The sequence below is a fragment of the Lepisma saccharinum genome, chromosome 14, assembly GCF_977018435.1.
Source record: "Lepisma saccharinum chromosome 14, izLepSacc3.1, whole genome shotgun sequence".
Lineage (NCBI taxonomy): Eukaryota > Metazoa > Arthropoda > Insecta > Zygentoma > Lepismatidae > Lepisma > Lepisma saccharinum.
In genome coordinates this window covers 45,114,823-45,134,731 of record NC_139242.1, presented here as the reverse complement: position 1 = coordinate 45,134,731, position 19,909 = coordinate 45,114,823, and the positions used below count along the sequence as shown (strand labels likewise).

General features: G+C 36.8%; 2 protein-coding genes across 2 annotated transcripts in view; one reads left to right on the top strand and one right to left on the bottom strand.

Moving 5' to 3' along the window:
* Nucleotides 1-15,253, top strand: part of LOC145998838 (nucleolar protein 11) — a 41,341-nt gene extending 26,088 nt beyond the window's left edge. Inside the window, exons 5-9 of the mRNA XM_083135506.1 lie at nt 7,649-7,816; nt 8,576-8,773; nt 9,686-9,821; nt 11,385-12,027; nt 15,092-15,253. Of these exons, the coding sequence (XP_082991632.1) occupies nt 7,649-7,816; nt 8,576-8,773; nt 9,686-9,821; nt 11,385-12,027; nt 15,092-15,214 (1,268 nt within the window). The 3' untranslated portion in view covers nt 15,215-15,253. The remainder of the gene's footprint in view (nt 1-7,648; nt 7,817-8,575; nt 8,774-9,685; nt 9,822-11,384; nt 12,028-15,091) is intronic.
* Nucleotides 15,254-15,544: 291 nt separating this feature from the next.
* The window catches only part of UQCR-C2 (Ubiquinol-cytochrome c reductase core protein 2), a 30,436-nt gene continuing 26,071 nt past the window's right edge, over nt 15,545-19,909 (bottom strand). The window contains exons 8-9 of the mRNA XM_083135507.1: nt 19,313-19,534; nt 15,545-15,807 (exon numbers count right to left, since the gene is read on the bottom strand). Of these exons, the coding sequence (XP_082991633.1) occupies nt 15,721-15,807; nt 19,313-19,534 (309 nt within the window). The 3' untranslated portion in view covers nt 15,545-15,720. The remainder of the gene's footprint in view (nt 15,808-19,312; nt 19,535-19,909) is intronic.

Sequence of the window (19,909 nt, the reverse complement as noted above, 5' to 3'; positions counted from 1 at the left end):
ATAAGTACCCGATAAAACAAAGAGTACGGGACATGCTGTTAGTTTAAGACATTCCTTCGCTTGTTCCAAGAAATGTACGACAAAATGCTGAGAGAGTATGTAATTTGTCGTACATTTCTTGGAACAAGCGAAGGAATGTCTTAAACTAACAGCATGTCCCGTACTCTTTGTTTTATCGGGTACTTATTCGCATCCGCTATTACGTCTCCATTTTGCTTTCTCTCTGTTCTATCGTGGGCGATTCAGCTGCCTTTTCCTTGAAAGTGTGGATTTTTGTGGCAATGCTTCAGCTGGTCGGCTCAAGTTAATGGGACGTGTACCTTAATTAATCACGTTTGACATAGATATTTACTAGCTTGAAAGAAAATATACTTTATATTTAGTTAATGTGATCAGAGGATTGTAGTAATCAATGTTTTATGCAGCATATAAACTTTCAACGGATAGTCACAAGCCACAGCGAACATAACCACAACTCTATTTCATAATTACACGTACAGAAGGATGAGTTCCACACTGAACTGCTAGCTGACGGGTGCCAGAAATTTCCACTATTACTATCAAAAAGATGTGACTCGTCACTTCCTTCATTATTGTCTCCAAAATCCATGTTTTCTAACGGTGCATGTACAGCCTACGTAGCGGGAAAGTGTGGCTTATGACTATATCACTACACAGATGACCACCTGGTTGGAGAGCCAAAAACTTCAGTGATGTACATATTATACTGCCATTCGAAAAGAAAAATGACAATGTCTCGCACTTTTTGGACAGTGGGTTGCTTATTGTGCATGATGGTATGTTCAACAACAACAACATAAAAATCAAACATGTGGCTTAAGAATATCATCCACTGACTCCTTCATGTGTTAAACATGGTGAATAATATGTAATAGGTTAGTTGCAAACCACAACGAAATTATAAATGTCTGTATTTGATAAAGTTTTTGTATAAATTGAAATACATCACATATTATATTAAAATGCACTACAGCATTATTGAAATACATATTTAGTGAAAAGTGATAAATCATAATTCTCATGCTATATGCATTGTATATTATTTTTTTGTTCAATTTTTTTGAAGTTAAAACAATTGTTTTATTTGACTTGTGTACTCCTTGTGTTTCTGAATCGTATTGATTCTGATCAAAATGTTACAATTAAAACTATAGTCTGTGTGTAGATGTATCTTGTTATTTGTTCCTATGAAAATATGATTAGTGTGTACATAACTATGTTGGTGTGTGTAAGTATGTTTATATGTAATATATGTTTCTGTGTAACAAAATTATGATTTATCAACCTCATAACACGAATAACGTGTGTATTCGATCATTTTAAAAATTGATCAAAGGTTCTATCATAAAATGCATCAATGTAATTTTTAAATTCGAGAGTTACTACGGATATGTGGAAGCAACCACTTTCAATTATATTTTACAAGTTATAAAATATTTCCATGTTAAAATATCGCTTCTACGGGCTCTCGTCGTGCTTTTCAAATAAATATAATTACCACAAGGGACAAAGTGTTTTACTTTTTGTTAGTTATGCATAGATTATATAAGAAGTATTTTTATGATGAGAAACCTATTTATTTGTGACAGTACACACACACATTGTGTACAAATTTGTTGTCCAAAATGTTTCAAGAAAATGCAATTCAAATGTCTTGATTGATGGATTGATTGAGTTAGCGTTTTAATTTATGCACACTAAGTCCAATCAAGAATGTACCCACAGTTTAAAGTTGGATCCGAATTACTATGTGCCTCCAGCGGGTATTGAACCCAGGACACCTTTATCACCCTACTCAAATGGTAGACTCATTCAAATGTTTTGCTGAACATTCAAATGAGAAAGTTGTACGTAATAATTAAGTCAATGATGAGCCAGATAACAGAGTTATAAAGGCTTTATACGACAATATAGTACATCTAATTTCCCTACTGTTTTGTGAAGTAAATTAAGTAAGCAGCAACTTTTCTCCGTAGCATTTGGTATGGAATTTCTCATGTAAGAACTAATTATTAGAACAGTAACTTTTCTAGGGGGAAATTTGTACCCCCTCCATATATATTAAAGATAAAAGGGGCAGTCACTTTTCTACGGGGAAATTGTACCCCCTTCTAATATTAGCAGGATTTAATGGGGCAGTCACTTTTCTACGGGGAAATTATACCCCCTCCTAATATAAGCAGGATTTAAGGAGCAGTCACTTTTCTACGGGGAAATTGTACCCCCTGATAATATAAGCAGGATTTAAGGGGGCAGTCACTTTTCTATGGGAAAATTATACCCCCTCCTAATATAAGCAGAATTTAAGGAGGCAGTTACTTTTCTACGGGGAATTTGTACCCCCTCCTAATATTAGCAGGACTTAAGGGGGCAGTCACTTTTATAAGGGGAAATTGTAACCCCCCTAATATTTGCAGGATTTAAGGGGGCAGTCACTTTTCAAGGGGAAATTGTACCCCCTCCTAATATAAGTAGGATTTAAAGGGGCAGTCACTTTTCTACGGGGAAATTATACCCCCCCCTAATATAAGCAGGATTTAAGGGGGCAGTCACTTTTCTACGGGGAAATTATACCCCCTCCTAATATAAGCAGGATTTAAGGGGGCAGTCACTTTTCTACGGGGAAATTATACCCCCTCCTAATATAAGCAGGATTTAAAGGGGCAGTCACTTTTCAACGGGGAAATTATACCCCCTCCTAATATAAGCAGGATTTAAGGGGGCAGTCACTTTTCTACGGGGAAACTATACCCCTCCTAATATAAGCAGGATTTAAGGGGCAGTCACTTTTCTACGGGGAATTTGTACCCCCTCCTAATATAAGCTGGATATAAGGGGGCAGTCACTTTTCTACGGGGAAATTGTACCCCCTTCTCATATTAGCAGAATTTAATAGGGCAGTCACTTTTCTACGGGGAAATTATACCCCCTCCTAATATAAGCAGGATTTAAAGGGGCAGTCACTTTTCTACGGGGAAATTATACCCCCTCCTAATATAAGCAGGATTTAAGGGGGCAGTAACTTTTCTACGGGGAATTTTTTCCCCTTCCTAATATAAGCAGGATATAAGGGGGCAGTCACTTTTCTACGGGGAAATTGTACCCCCTTCTCATATTAGCAGGATTTAATAGGGCAGTCACTTTTCTACGGGGAAATTGTACCCCCTTCTCATATTAGCAGGATTTAATAGGGCAGTCACTTTTCTATGGGGAAATTATAACCCCTCCTAATATAAGCAGGATTTAAGGGGGCAGTCACTTTTCTACGGGGAAATTTTACCCCCTTTTAATATAAGCAGGATTTAAGGGGGCAGTCACTTTTCTACGGGGAATTTGTACCCCCTCCTAATATAAGCAGGATATAAGGGGACAGTCACTTTTCTACGGGGAAATTGTACCCCCTCCTAATATAAGCAGGATTTAATAGGGCAGTCACTTTTCTATGGGGAAATTGTACCCCCTCCTAATATAAGCAGTATTTAAGGGGGCAGTCACTTTTCTACGAGGAATTTGTACCCCCTCCTAATATAAGCAGGATATAAGGGGGCAGTCACTTTTCTACGGGGAAATTATACCCCCTCCTAATATAAGCAGGATTTAAAGGGGCAGTCACTTTTCTACGGGGAAATTATACCCCCTCCTAATATAAGCAGGATTTAAGGGGGCAGTCACTTTTCTACGGGGAATTTGTACCCCCTCTTAATATAAGCAGGATATAAGGGGGCAGTCACTTTTCTACGGGGAATTTGTACCCCCTCCTAATATAAGCAGGATATAAGGGGGCAGTCACTTTTCTATGGGGAAATTGTACCCCCTTCTCATATTAGCAGGATTTAATAGGGCAGTCACTTTTCTACGGGGAAATTGTACCCCCTTCTCATATTAGCAGGATTTAATAGGGCAGTCACTTTTCTTCGGGGAAATTATACCCCCTCCTAATGTAAGCAGGATTTAAATTGGCAGTCACTTTTCTACGGAGAAATTATACCACCTCCTAATATAAGCAGGAATAAAGGGGGCAGTCACTTTTCTACGGGGAATTTGTACCCCCTCCTAATATAAGCAGGATATAAGGGGGCAGTCACTTTTCTACGGGGAAATTGTACCCCCTTCTAATATTAGCAGGATTTAATAGGGCAGTCACTTTTCTACGGGGAAATTATACCCCCTCCTAATGTAAGCACGATTTAAGGGGCAGTCACTTTTCTACGGGGAAATTGTACCCCCTCCTAATATAAGCAGGACTTAAGGGGGCAGTCACTTTTCTACGGGGAATTTGTACCCTCTCCTAATATAAGCAGGATATAAGGGGGCAGTCACTTTTCTACGGGGAAATTGTACCCCCTTCTAATATTAGCAGGATTTAATAGGGCAGTCACTTTTCTACGGGGAAATTGTACCCCCTCCTAATATAAGCAGGATATAAGGGGGCAGTCACTTTTCTACGGGGAAAATGTACCCCCTCCTAATATAAGCAGTATTTAAGGGGGCAGTCAGTTTTCTACTGGGAATTTGTACCCCCTCCTAATATAAGCAGGATATAAGGGGACAGTCACTTTTCTACGGGGAAATTGTACCCCCTCCTAATATAAGCAGGATTTAAAGGGGCAGTCACTTTTCTACGGGAAAATTGTACCCCCTCCTAATATAAGCAGGATTTAAAGGGACAGTCACTTTTCTACGGGGAAATTGTACCCCCTCCTAATATAAGCAGGATTTAATTGGGCAGTCACTTTTCTACGGGGATATTTTACCCCCTGCTTAATTGACGGGAACTGAAAAGGGCAGTCATTTTTCTCTGTAGAAAATTGACTGTACAGTCACTTTTCTACGGAGTCCAAATTCCCCGTTACACCGGTCTCATTGTGTTTACGCTGCAGCTGGCGCCAGTGTTTAGTCTAGCGTCTGGAAAGCTCTCGCTTGCCGATAACGCCAATGACTCATCCAGTGCGAAGGAATAAGCTTCATTGTTTTGAATCTCACAAAGCCATATAATCCCCGCTTTTCTTCAGAACCATTAGCATGCTGCTGTTAAAAAAACAAACAAAAAAAACTGCAATGCTCAATGTAGGAATACGAGAGGAAAAGTTTTGGCGGAGCGAGTGTTTGACCTCCAGAATACTCCTGAAACCTACAATAAATTGTCGATTAATCTGAAAATACGCAAGTTTCGTAAAGCTTGTTTTTAGTTCATTTTATGCTGATGAGCTAAGCGGGACTAAATATTCAGTTTAAAGTGGGATCCAAACCATAGTGATTATCGAGTGCGGCACTGTTTCATGTGTCCTAGGATACACATTCGGTGCAAACAGATCGCAAGTTGTGTGTTTACTTTTTCAGAGTGGATTACAATGCAAGTTGAGGAAGAGTTTGAACTGATACCTGTAAAGGGGGGGGGGGGGGCGAATATGAAGTTAACTGAATCAAAGAATACGTGACTTTTTTTTACGATGTGTTTTAGACAGCCGAACCAGAACGAAATTTACAGCCCCGAATTTTTTGTTTTGTTTTGTGCCAGGGAAAGGTTGTCTTCTCTCCCAAGAGAATCTTCTCTTACCAGTTAATCCTGTAACGGACAATGTTCTAGAGTCGTTTTCACGTTCAGAAGACACAATGGGCTCTTATGGGAAATACGAGCGCACTGTTGTCAAATTTCTGGATTTACAAATTTAGCTTAAGTAAAATCGGTACCTGCAGTTTTGCAGGAAATTTTGTAGAGAATACGATGGTGAACACAAAAAACTGGTAACTTGCTTACATAAGTTTAGATAAATTAAAAACGCAAATTTTCCGTGAAAACACAATTTTTACATTGTTTTCATTCCTAACGTTGAAACATGCCGTAAAATTGAAGCATTCATTATTAAAAAAATTGACACTGTTTTTTAATTGTCATAGGTGATGGTGGTACTCAGAATTTATCAATACTTTAAAGCATATTCGCATTAAAAAATATTCAAATAAAGTATGTGGAGATTTTTTATATTCGTGCAGTAGAAAATGTCGTCGCTGGCCATTTTTTGTTCTGTAATTCCAAGTAAAAACTTCCAGCGACAAAGTTGTGGAGAAAATAATGAAATTATTTTTTATAACCACTCAAAAGTTTCCAGAAATATTACTTCCATGCATTTGGAGTTTCTTTTTAACCCGAACCGCGCGCGAAGTAAGGAGACGTTGTCTGGCCATCTTGAGCCGACTCACCGCAGCATTCCGGCTATCACCACCAAGTTTTCGAGTTGCTATTTTATTTCCATTCAGTAAAAATATGAACTTCATGCAGTTTGTTACAATAGAATTGAAATTACTTAAATTTAATAATTGACAATTATTTCCAATGCTGCTGTTGTGAGCAACATTAGTGCTGTCGCAAATACACGTTGTTTTCGTTTACATTACTGTCGACATTAATACTGAAATGAAGATCACCTTTCAGTTTCCAACGTACACATAAATTCATAGACACCATATTAACCTTTGAAAGGCTTTCCAACACGTGACAAAATATGGGGCTTCAAGATAGAAATATGACATGCCTTGCTTGAGTCATTCACGTCTTATCAGTTCACGTGGGCCATAACTCATTTGTTTGTTTGGGTTGCAACTTGAATTTAACCCATGTGCCAGGTTCCCCTTACTTGAGTAAGAGATCTACTTTGGTCTGTTTAGACTTTTTCCCTCTCCCGAAAAAGTGTTTTCAGTTGTGTGAGCTCTCAGTGATTTTTACTTTTTTAAGTGATTACTGAAGTGTCATATTTGTGCATTCATTACACTCGCGTGTGTAGTGATCGCAATGGATCATAGTAAAAAGGGTAACTGTAACGTTCACAGTATAATATTAATATTAATAATTACATATAATTATCATTATATATACAAAATATGTAACACCTTCATTGTGAAGGAAGGTCATCATTTCCCGGCGACATGAGCTAGCGCTGTATTGGCAACACTGTGCGGTTTCTCCATAAGCGCCGTTGTGTCTTCTGAACGTGATAACGGGAATAGTGGACGCACATAAAATCCAATATTCATTCTGTCCGATTAGCTCGCGCCAGTGTGACTACTGTCAAGATTCTTCCGAGTTTCACTTTTTGCAATAAACGAGATTGTTTTCCTTTCCGTAGGTCTCCGTGCAAACGGGTTTCTTATGAACTAAAATTGTAAGAATTTCGTGGAAGAGCAACGACTTTGCACAATTAAAAGAAAATACCGTTTTTTATAAGACTTTTTGCCACGCCATGCATCCCGTGCATAACCGGTTGTATAACTAGGCAGGATAAATGGTGTTAACTGTCTCCTTGGAATCTTTGCGTCCGCGTTAAGCTCCGTATTCTCATTTTGTGTAACATTTTTTACACTTTCTTTAAAACCTACAATATTATTATATAGTACATGCAAAGCTTATTTTCTGAGCTACTACCAAGTATAAAACATACTTTGTGGGGGTAATTTATACTCTACTTTATTTACACCTGAAAACAGGCGCCATCTTGAAAAGTTTGGATAACTCGAAGTCGTTTAATACGAAGTTGACATTTTTTGGTCCCTTGAACTTCGTATTAACGAGGTTTTCCTGTAGTAGTTGAATTACTGAAATGCATGTGAAAAAGCAATTTTCATTTTGCAGGGTCAAATGAGCAACTGTACATGATGGATTTGAATAATAAATGCATTGAGGAATCACCTGGAAAGGCAATTCATTGCCTCAGTGGAATCAATCCACTCAGTCCTGCAGCCATGACTCAGATTAGTTCAAATCACATTGCTGTGTATGGCGAGGATCCTAACGACGAAGGTAAGTGCAAGTATGTGTGTTCATAGTTGTACATATCAAAGCCGAACCGAAGCATTTTATTCAAAGGACTTTCTGTGATTGATTGAATTGTTGTTTAAGTCCACTTTATGCACAGATAGACTAATCTGAACCACCATGCAATGTGCCTCCACCAGGTATCAAACCTGGGACCCCTTGATAACAAGGCGAGGATGTTACATTGCGGAGGCCCTTCCTGCCTTTCTTTTATCCAAATATACAGAAGCCTTGAGTTTGGCACCACCCCCTCCTGCCCATCTGCCCAGCTATTTGATTTCATACATGAATGCTAATGGGTGAACTTGTCTGCTTTAAGAGCATGATGTATTGATTTCCTGTAATGTTCTTATTGTTAAATACAACAATTGAAATCTGTTGTATTGTAATCTTAAAAATATAGGAGAATTTTTTTTTTTTGTGAATGTTTTTTTCAGTTTTTAGTGTAATTAGCAGTATTATTAAAGGTATTGACAGTATTCTAACTGATAATTTACAAAAGCAATATCAACAAGAAAATAAAATACAATAACATGCTGTATTGTAGCCCATAAAATATTAAAAAATGCCTTTTTTAATGCAATATGCCTCTTTTTTGTCAATTATGGTTATATCATCATCAGTTTTCTAACATGAATGACATGTTTTTTATAAAGTTTTGGACTACAGACCTTTTTTGTGTGTGTGTGTGTGTGCGTGTGTGTATTATATTAACTTTTCCTATGTGTTTTTCTCCCAAAACAGGTGCTGCATTGATTATATTCAATCTTCATTACTATGTTGTGCAGAGTCGGCAACATTTTAAGTTATTTAACAATCCTCCTCGCTTATGGCATGTTGAGTCCAGTTTGTTTGTTCCTGTTGGTCAGAATCTTGTGGTGGCCCCATACAAGCTGGAGAAGGAGAACATGGCAGACTTAATTGGCATTAAAATGTTAACAGGTAAGAAATACATATTTTTAATTTACATCATTTGCAAAAATGGCTGAATTTAATCATCTCTGAACTGATTCAACTTATGTAATATCCAATACAAAGGGTTTTCCAACTCGTTGGGTCTGATGATGGAAATGAGAAGTTTGTGAAACTGTTATATGACAATCAGGGTGTTGCTATTATAAATATGTAGTGAATAATAATTGTAATTTACACATGTTCTTATGTGATGCAAGAAAACATAAAAAATTGTCTTGGTCGATTAAATTCAATTTGCAATGCATAAACACAAAACTTTACATGTGCAATATTAAAACTGTGTTTACCACAACCACAATGAATTCGTAGATGAAGTTTCCTTTTAAAAAATATATAAAAAATGAATTTGTAATACTGTAATTTCAAAATATTGAATAATATTAGTGATATATAATAAGTGTAATGAAATAATAAGTACAGTGAAATCGCAATTTTACGTTCCCGGATTTTACACTTTTTCTGCATTATACATTCAATCTTGATTGTCCCAACATAGCAAAATGCTACAAAATTTTCCCTGATTTTACATTTTCCCACATTTTAAGAAACGTAAAATCGAGGTTCCACTGTATTGTTGCATTCCAATTGTAAAAATCAATTTATCAGTTTTTTGCTTCAAAATATTCAAGAATTACATCAGAATATTAAAATATCTCTTATGTAATCACAAAATATAGCTTTCCATGCAATATTGGTACAAAGTCGAAACATCAGAAAAGTATTGGCCAATGTCCATAAATAAAATACAACCTATACCACTGGTATCAGCAGAGAAACATACATCAGCATTGGTATCGAGTCAGCCTTCTTACATGCATTTTCTTTCAAACTGTCCACTAAAAATTGTGCAGCTACACAACATTTTTCTTTCCTATTCAGGGGGTGCACATGTGAAGGATATGGAGCTAAAGGCTGTCTCTTGGGATTCTGAAATGCAAGTTCCAGAAGAAAGTATGCCACAAAGCATTGAGACAATAATTCAATCTTCTGGTATTAATGGGGAACCAGAATATGTGTAAGTTACTTATTTTTGTGTTTTCAAATAATTTTGTGGCATTGTGGATGCTAAAATAGGTGGCAGAAATTAAATACATATTCAGGCAATGAGGTTGAAATACTTTTCTTTTAAGCACTGTTTGCAAGGCAACTTGAAAACTGGAGGTGAAAGGTAAAAAATGTTGCAGTCTACCTCTGGCAGTGACCTTCAGTATTGCTCATTTTTTTCTTGTTTTGCACTTGTAATAGGTATAAAATGAAATTGTAAAAACAATATTCATAATTACCTCAGTATTCATATTATATGTTTCATTCTATAAAATATTATGTTTTTGGTTCTTGGGTGGATGAAATGAAAACGGAACAGTGGATGTATTGGGTTATATTTATGTATGTGTGTGGCGACAATCCTGTGTAGAGGTAGAGCGGGAGGTAAGGAAGGAAACCCTTACTGCATAATGGACTTACCCTAGATAGTCGCACGTGATATGTGTAGGTGGTTGGGCAGCAGTATCGGCCAAGCAGCAAGCCAAAAAGCCCGGCCTGTTGTCCTCTGGTGTGGTTTAGCTGCATGACAACGTGCATCCACATGTGTCAGCTGTTACAAAGAACACATTGGCGATATTTGGGTGGACAGTTACAAAGAACACGTTGGCGACAGTTGGGTGGACAGTGTTGGAACACCCACCATATAGCCTTGATCTATCGCCATGTGACTTACATATCTTAGGTCCATTGAAAAAGGCATTGAAGGTTTGGCGCTTCCACTCGGACAATGAAGTCATGGACAATGTTCGCAACTGGTTCCGATCTCAGCCAAAGGAGTTGTACGAGCAGGGTATTCAACGCTTGGTGAGACAGTGGGCCAAGTGCTTGTGTAATTTTGGAGATTACATTTGAAATAAACCTTGTTGATTTCATTCTGTGGCCCCTGTTCTGTTTTCATTTGATCCACCCTAATGTATTAGGAATGGGACACATTAATTGGTACTCTATTGGTATCAGCCGAGCTAGGTATATTGGTGTATTGGTAAAATTATGGATAATTTTACTCATTCGATATGTTTATAAATATCTTACAATTTAGTGCAATATTGTGCCATTTTGTTATATTTTTTTGGGCATAAACATGTAATAATCTCCATACTTTTTTAAAGCAAATGTTCATCTGGTAACATGCATTTATTAAGGAGATCAGTGAACTATTTGGAATGTTATATGGGATCAGTAGAATATCAGCTATTGGTATCAGTATAGCAATACTTTATTGGTATCGGCCAAAATTTCATGTCCGTTTATGCCTATTATATAATTATGAAACAGAAGTAAATAAGTAGAACAAATTTCTAATGTACAGACATATACCTTCAAAGTGATCCAAATTTTCAAACCCACCTGGCTTCATCAGGGATTGAGAACGGAAATATGTTGCATTAGGTAAAATGTTAAAACCTTGAAACTCTGGGCATTAATTATTTATTCTGCTTAAGATGCTAACAACACAAATAGTTTATTTATAAAAAGAAGTAAAAATGTCATTGCAAGTGATAATTTTAATATATATTTTTACTTTTCTTCACAGAACATGTGGATATCTTATTCCACAACTAATAGAAAATAAAGACACTAGTAGCATATTGTGGTGCTTCAACAATTTCACCGACATCCCTGAAAAGTCATTAGTTCAAGTGTTGAGGTTCTGTATGGAAGCAGATGATACTGTGTTTGAAGATTTTGCCAGTGACGACAATATGTCTGTTGATGATGATCATAGGGAAAATGGTAATTGGAAAGAAGGCAAAGAAAGTGAAGATGTTGATGAAGATGGTCAAAGTGAAAATGGTAATAACAGTGAAGAAGGCAGTGAAGGTAAAAAGGTTGATGAAAATGGAACAAACAGTATCAAGAATCGAATTAGCAAGAATCCATTTTCACCAGGAAAATCGAAATTTCTTTCTCAGGTGCTTTGCATGCCATTCAATCATGCATTTCTTTTAACACAATTACAAGACTTCAATTTGTCAAGTGTTTTGCAATTGATGCAGTATCTGCATTATTATTTGTCCCGCAAGAACTCCTATGGTGAAGAACAAATTAAAGTCTATGCAAATGTGTTGAACTGGACAAATGTGCTCTTAGATGCTCATTACCAGAAGATTGTGTTGAGTAAGGATGCTGAAGTGTTGGAACTTTTTTCAGCTCTGAGGAATGCAGTTGACAATCAGGTAAGCATACCAAATCATCCAATTTAAAATAGTTTGTTGCATGGCCATTTAAAAAAAAAATCTTTTTAATGCATAGGTTTATACAGTGGAACCTCGATTTTACGTTCTTCAGGGCACAAACCTGAAAAAAAAACATAAAAATCGGGGATCATTTTATAGCATTTTGCTCTATTGGGTCCATGAATGTTGAATGTGAAACAGAGGAACATAAAATCAAGGTTCCACTGTACATGATTTAGAATATCAGATTCAGTGTTTAAATTTTTTTTCCACATAATTCACCTGAGATGGCCATTTTTCCAACATGGCTGGTGGCATTTTTTTTACTTGCATGCCTGTTTTCAGAAATCTTAATGCATACCTTGGAAACCATTAGAGCTAGACTTGAAATAGCTATTCAAGCATATTTTTTACGGTTTGAGTAAATTTTGCTCAAAATCACTCTTTTACTGCAAAAATTTGGGTAACAATCATTACAAAAATGGAATTTTTAAGCCAGATTTTTTTAATGACGTTGTTTGGCTTAGGTTTCAATTTTTTTATCAGTAGGCCTGCAAATGAAAATTCCTTACAAAAACATCCTTTTTTTAAAGCATGGACTCGAATATGGCTGTTTGTGGAATTTTGACAGTTTTCACGGTTAAATATCTGTCCTCACAAAACGATCTGAAATTTCTGCATGTACAGCCAGCTCAGAAAGAACTCCTGCATCTAATCTGATAATGCCTTGCTATGCAAGGCAGTCCTGGCTAGTAAGAAAGCATGTCTGAGGCCTCATTTCCATCCACACTGCCCACCTGCTTATCGCTTGAACGAACTCGATAGACACAACCTACAGGAGGAAGGGGTGATTAGATTTGCTGATATTCACTGAGAAGCATGAATTTCCCTTCGACAGCAAAAGCCATTACATAGTTTATTTTCGATCTTGCCACCGAAGTTCCCAGGTTCGATTCACAGCCTGCACATGGATGTTTTTTGTGAAGTTCCCTTCGTCAATTTCATTTAATTATTGTCCATCCTGATCGTTGCATTAGCCAGAAGTGGTAGAAAACTGACTATATAACTAAAAACACAAATACATTAGTGATGCAGTTGCAGATATATTCACATATTTAAATATCAGTTTGTGTGTGCCCACCTTAAAAATGTGTTCTGATTTTATTCGTGTGTGCCGGCATCAATACATCAAGTATAACACTTTTTTTTTTTAACTGAAAACAACTTCATTCGATCTACTAATTGCGACTTATCTACAGTTAATTACAGGATCATTTCACTGTAATGTCACCATACTAGGAAAAGAGGTGTGGCTTTACAAATGCAACATTGGAATGAATCTACGTGTATCTGTGGGAGTTAGGATTTATATATGATAGTGACAAATGTGTGTGTCTGGTGTTTTTCTGTGCGTTCACTCACACACGTAAATAAATTGTGTCAGTTCAAACAGCACTTGACATGTTGATCTTGTTACAAAAAATATGTTTATTACAAGTAATATAGGGGAATGACAAATGGACAACATAATGCATTGCAAAGCCAGAGGTCCCAAGTTCGAACCCTGGTCAGTCATGAATGTTTTTGTGCACATCGTCATTTCATCAGTTCATCCTTTTCATAGTCGAGATTAACATGAGAGATAGAAAAGCGACGATAAAACAACAAAAACCTTTGCTGCCTCTTCACGATCTCTTCGTCGAAGGTTCCAGGTTCAAGTCTCAGCTTGGACTAGGCATGTCCATTGGGAGTGTCCTTTCACAAATCTCACCCAACAATCAATCATTTTTATTCTTGCGACTGGGCAATAGTGGCAGAGAGAAGCGACGTTAAATAAGAAAAATGCCAGTTTCTAGAGAGATAGAAGGCATCTAAAAGCCTGGTTAAGGGTAAATAGTAGTAGTGTGTGTCATTGTAAATTTTAAATATATACCTAGGTAACCAATCAAACTGAAAATGAATTTAAAACAAAACGTTGGAAATTTTAACATATCCCATGGCTCTACAGCCCTGAAAGGGCTTTGGTCTATCTTTTGACTGCCAGTCTCCTTCCCACAATCCTACCTAGAAGTGTGGAGATCTTCAACTGGTAATGGGGTGACGTGGAGTCTGCATGTTGAACCCTCAGCCGTTAAAGGAGATTTTTGTTACACTATTCACTCGTAGCTCCCAAATTTCTTCACGATGGTGGGTTGCCACCGGTCCTATACACCGGCCGACAACCCAGAGCCTTAGGTAGCACGGTCACAGACGATTGTTGAAAATTTTAGGCTCTTCCCCCCCCCCCCAGAAATATAAGAAGGCACTGACTGGTTGATCTTGATTTATTTTATTTTATAACTAAAACAAATCAAAATTAATTTTTTATGTTGAGTTGCATTATATTCCATTATTAGCATTACTTCGTTTATAAGTTATGAAATTTTAAAATGTTCTTAATTGCAATTTTAACCACATATAATTACAGCAGCTAAATTTGATTCTTTGGATATTGTTTAAGTGTACTTCTTATGCTGACAGACTAATCGGGGCTGCACTTACAGGTTAAAGTGGGAACCGAATCACTATGTGCCTCCACATATCGGACAGGCCTGCATGTTAGTTGCTTGATAAACTTTTTACAAATTTTTCGTCATGAAACTAATGTAATTGGGAAATCATTAGTGCATTCTTTTTTTAAAAATATATTAACAGCCATTAGAAGAATTAGCGGGAGGAGGTCATATCGACACTTTTTTTGGTGCTACGTATAAAAAAAAGGGTTGGTGGGGATTAAGACTGATTTCTTTTGTCACTTTTCTGCCACTATTGGCTAACTTTCAGAAAAGATTCAAGGTTTATTTTTCATATCACAATTAAATAATTTTATTCCCTCACCAGAATAGATACTGCTGAAATGTATCGACTCTTCTGCAGTGGAACCTTGATTTTGTTTTTCAGGGTACCAAGCTGAAAAAACTTGTGGTAGAATGTAAAGTCTAACAACATAAAATCTGGGTTCCGCTGTATCGATTTCTGTAGGTTGGTTTTGTTATATATATTTTTTTCTTTTCTGTACTTGCAGATCTCATTTGTGAACCAGTTACAAAAGTTGGCTTCATTGATCCTGAACATTAAGCAAGGACAGAAGTTGAAAATGAGGAAGGTGTTCACACCATATTCAATAGAAGTATTGAAGTTGTACTGAAGAGATTAGGAAACATGCAATAAATTTATTTTTTATGTATAGCCTTTGTATGAACTTATTTTTTACATTGTTTTAGTCTTCCTGCACAATGCCAAATGGGAAAACAATTCATATCCAAGTTAATTGTTCAAAGAATTCTTGCAAGTTCAAGAATTGATAAAACCAGAAAAAAAATGCAATGGATGATTTCCTTAATATGTTAGCCACAAGTTTCACTTTGCTGCCCTGGAGTGTGGATCATTGGGTTTCTAGATGGAACATACTAATCAAATCACCTGAAGCTTTTACATCCAGAAAAGGTACAAAGCTTAGGCAATTACTTCACACTAATTAAGAAACCACATTTATTCTACAATTTCTTGTAATTACAGCAACAGGCATAAATATGTAGATGAAACTTTAATCAAATCATATCTTCAATCTCAAATGTTTCAAAACAACATTTTTATACAGGTTATTGATTAAAATGTTCTATGAACACTAACGGATACACTGGATTTATTGCTCTACTCCAATCCATCAAGGTATGGAGTGAAAACTATATTTCCATATGCTCCCATGGACAGATTTCCACTGGCAACTTTCTTCAAAGCCTGAAAGAAAGAAATTGTTTTAGTGCAGAAGTTCCATGGAAGCATGTCAATAAACACTTGCATGTTTATGTGATAAACTATATTAAACCTAAAATATTTTACAAAGCTAGCGGAAGTTCCAAACATAATTTGCATTTATAACGTATGGATTTCGTTCATGTTTCAGGGAATGAAAAACTCCATAGTGAAGTAAGTACTTGGATTGCACTACATTAAAATATGTATTTCCATTATTTTACATGGCTCTTCTACTTCCCTAATGATCTCAAAATATTCATGTCAGGATTCCTGGCCTAATACAATGCTAACCCCTTAGACGAGTGCTTTCCAATGTTTTTCAGGGCTACAAAAATGTATTACACATGAACTATTGGACTTCATTTGAGGAAATAAGTGCAAAAATTAGTAGTTTATTCTATCTTACCAGTACATAGCGATAGGTGAATATGGGCTGAAACTACCAGGGTCGATGTTTACAGATATATTTCTACAATTATTGTCACATTGAAATGATATTTGATTCTATACACTCGAGCATGGGAAACTAACAAGCATGATCCACTGAAAGTGGCCCCATGCAATACTCTACTCCACACACAATCAAAACACCAGGAAAATATCAGCAAATAAAATCCAACTGATACTTCCCAATACCGGTACATCGGCATCAATATTGGCTCAGCCCAACTTCTAACAGATATTTCATTGATTAAAATTACATGTAATATCTGTAACTATACAGCAGAACTCAGATTTTATATTTTCCTGCTATGTACATTTCACTTTTCTGGTCCCAGCAAAGCAAAACCGAAGAAAATGTTGCTGGATTATACATTTCCCCACTTTGTGAATTATTTATCTGCAATCCCCCAAAAAACATAATTGATGTTTACTGTACATCATCATTCAAATTTCTTGATATAGTTGAAACTCTTATCGTGTTTTTCAGGGGACGAGCTGAAAATACTTAAAATGCAGGAAAATATAATATCAGGGTTCCACTATAATGACTAAAAAATCTAGAATATTCTGAAGACTCCCACACAAGAGTTTTCCTTAAGCATGCATATTTTATGCATTATATTTGTCAGTACATAATATAATTATGAACTATTAACCTTTTGGGACCCAAGCGTCTCGATCGAGATACCCAAATGTAACCCTCCCGGTACCAAGCGACTCGATCAAGATGCTGTGTCAAGGTCGTAGTTTTTACGTTATAACTATTCTATTTTTGGCTAGAATTTCGATTTTTTTTATATTGTTTCTTGCACCTTTTTTTTTTCTTCATGAAAATGGAGGTGAAAAGGCAGGAAAAGGACTTGCTCTTTTGCGTCTCTTTTCAAGGGAAAATTTTTGCCAACAAAGGAAGACTGGCTTTGTTGTTCTAAAGCAATGCTTTTCACTCCTGCCTGTTAACAGCATTCGAAGGAAACTTGTTTATCAGTATCCGATGTCAAAATGAAAGTTTTCCGTGACGCTGCAAGCAGGGAGTGGGGGGGTGGGAAGACTGGTTGTGAGAATCTAATTTCGAAGCACGCTGAAGGAAACCTTTGTGTTTTTAGCACAAGTGTCCACAAGTTGCGACAGGGGTTACCCTGCATTGTCTAAAAATAGAATTTCAAGCAGCTGCAAGAATCGGCGCTCATTTTTCACTGCCATCTAGCTTTTCGTCCGTGAATGTTGTGCGTAGGTGTCGTTTTGTGCCCAAGTGCGAGGACATTTTTTGGGTGAAGTGACAATTTTTTAAAATAATTTTTGGGGTATTTCTCCCTTCCCCCTCCATATATATGCCAAATTTGCATAAATTTTGCATTTTGTGCATTTTGACATTTTGGGGGGAACACCATTTTTTAAGAAAAGTATTTTTGAGGGGATTTCCCCCTTTCCCCCTCCACATGTACGCTGAATGTGCATAAATTATATATCGTCTGAATCTGTGATTTATTCTGTGTACAACGATATATCTTTCATATCTCTAGGGCATTTAGTTTCTGAGCTATAGTCATTTCAATGTAACTCTGAAGTTCGCTCAATTCCGAAGTTTGAGACAGTGGCGTACAAGCCTTTCGTTTCAGGGGTACAACTCGCATTACATTGGTCATACAACAATGATGCAAATATTTTTCCGTTTCTTACATGCCAGCGATAATTTCTATGTGCATTTTTAACTTTTCATATCCTTTTATTCGGGGGGCAGGGGGGGGAGAAACCCCATTTTTTTCAGGGGATTTCCCCCCTTTCCCCCTCCATATATACGCCGAATGTGCATAAATTATATATCGTCTGAATCTGTGATTCATTCTGCGTACAACGGTATATCGTTCATATCTCCAGGGCAAATAGTCTCTGAGCTAAAGTCATTTCAAGGTACTGCTGCATTTTGAAGCTTGAATCAGTGGCGTGCCGACCATTCCTTTTGGGGGGTACAACTCAAGTTACATTGGTCAAATGATAATAATGCAAATATTTTTGTGTTCCTTACATGTCAGCGGTCATGTGCATGTCGACACTGTCATGTATTTTTTTCTTGGGGTGGGGGAGGAGGAACTTCATCTTTCCCCCCGAAATTTTGGAATTTTGAGAGTTAGCCCCCTCCCCACCGCCACATATACGCCGAATTTGCTTAAGTTTTATATAGTCTGAATCTCTGGTTCATTCCGCGTACAACGGTATATCACTCATCTCTCTAGGGCAATTAGCCTCCGATCTACTCATTTAATTTAAACTCTGCATTTTGCTCAAAATTGGCTTGGGCATCAAGGGGGCTACATGTGAAAATGGCCTTGAGCACCAAAAGGTTAACGGTTTCACTGATAAAACATGCTGCAATCGATCATCAGTATGTCAAATAAGCTACTAGGGATGAGCTGATACCACTTCAAATTGACAGACTTAGATTTCCACCAATGCAATACCGACACTTGAACATTGTAACAATTTAAAGTAGTTTATCTTATACTTTAATATGTAAGTATTTCATTATAACTATACCATATCAACGAGTCAATATCACTTTGAACCGATCCCGAACTTACAGATTCCCACTGAAACAGATGGTTGAAAATTGAAATAATTAAATGTTGCTCAAAATATTGATTAATATTAGTATGCAAGAGTTTTGCTTTAATATATTCAAGAGTTACGTCAAACTATTGAATTACATGTTCTGGAATCACTAAATTCAGTATTTTTTCAAAAACCAACGAATTTTACATAATTTCCAGGATAATTAGACCATGAAAGTGGCATGCGATCAAAATGCCACAAAGTATCTGCTCAGCGCTACATGTGAGACACTCGGAATATAAATGTGACCTTTAATAACAAAAAAATTTTTGCTCATGCAGTCTGGTGCAAAATTCATAAAAATTATGTGCTTTGCATAACTTCCAGGACATTTAGCCACTGCGAAAGCATCGTACAACATTTTGCAGGCTCTGTAAAAAATCAGTTAGTATCAGCTCAGCTCTGGTAGTTAACAAAGAACTTCATTATAACTTACAGCATTCACATCTGAGGAAGGAACCTGGTCAATAGCCATGCTAAATCTATCTGCAGGGAATACTGAATTCAGGAGAACTGCCTGTGCTCCCAAATCATCCAACATCTCAGCTGAACTTTCTTGCGACATTAAGGCTGCTGCTTTCAATCTGTTCTTAGCACCAGCAATGTCCTCCTCACTCAACTTCACACTCTTCAATGCCTTTGCTGCAGCCACAGCAGCCTGGAAGATAAAAAATATATTATCATTGATTGATTGAGTTCAAATATTTACACCCTTCTAAGCACAGGAGAAAAAATCCCCTTATCTTAAAGTTAAAAATGGGGTGTAAAGAGCCCCTTGAGAAAGGTTAAAAGTGCAAGTTTTAAATGGACCTGCATTAGAGAAACACAACACATCCACTTAGTCTAAAAACTTCCTCAAAAACATTGTAAAAGGCCTCTTCTCAAAAAGCTAGAAACATTTGCTGAAACACTATAATGATCTCATAACATGGATGACAAATAGTTGGGAAGGTTAAATCTGTCTGAGGAAAGTACAATTGGCACATTCAAGAATATTGATTGATTTGATTTATTTTACTTTGCTTTTTGTGCC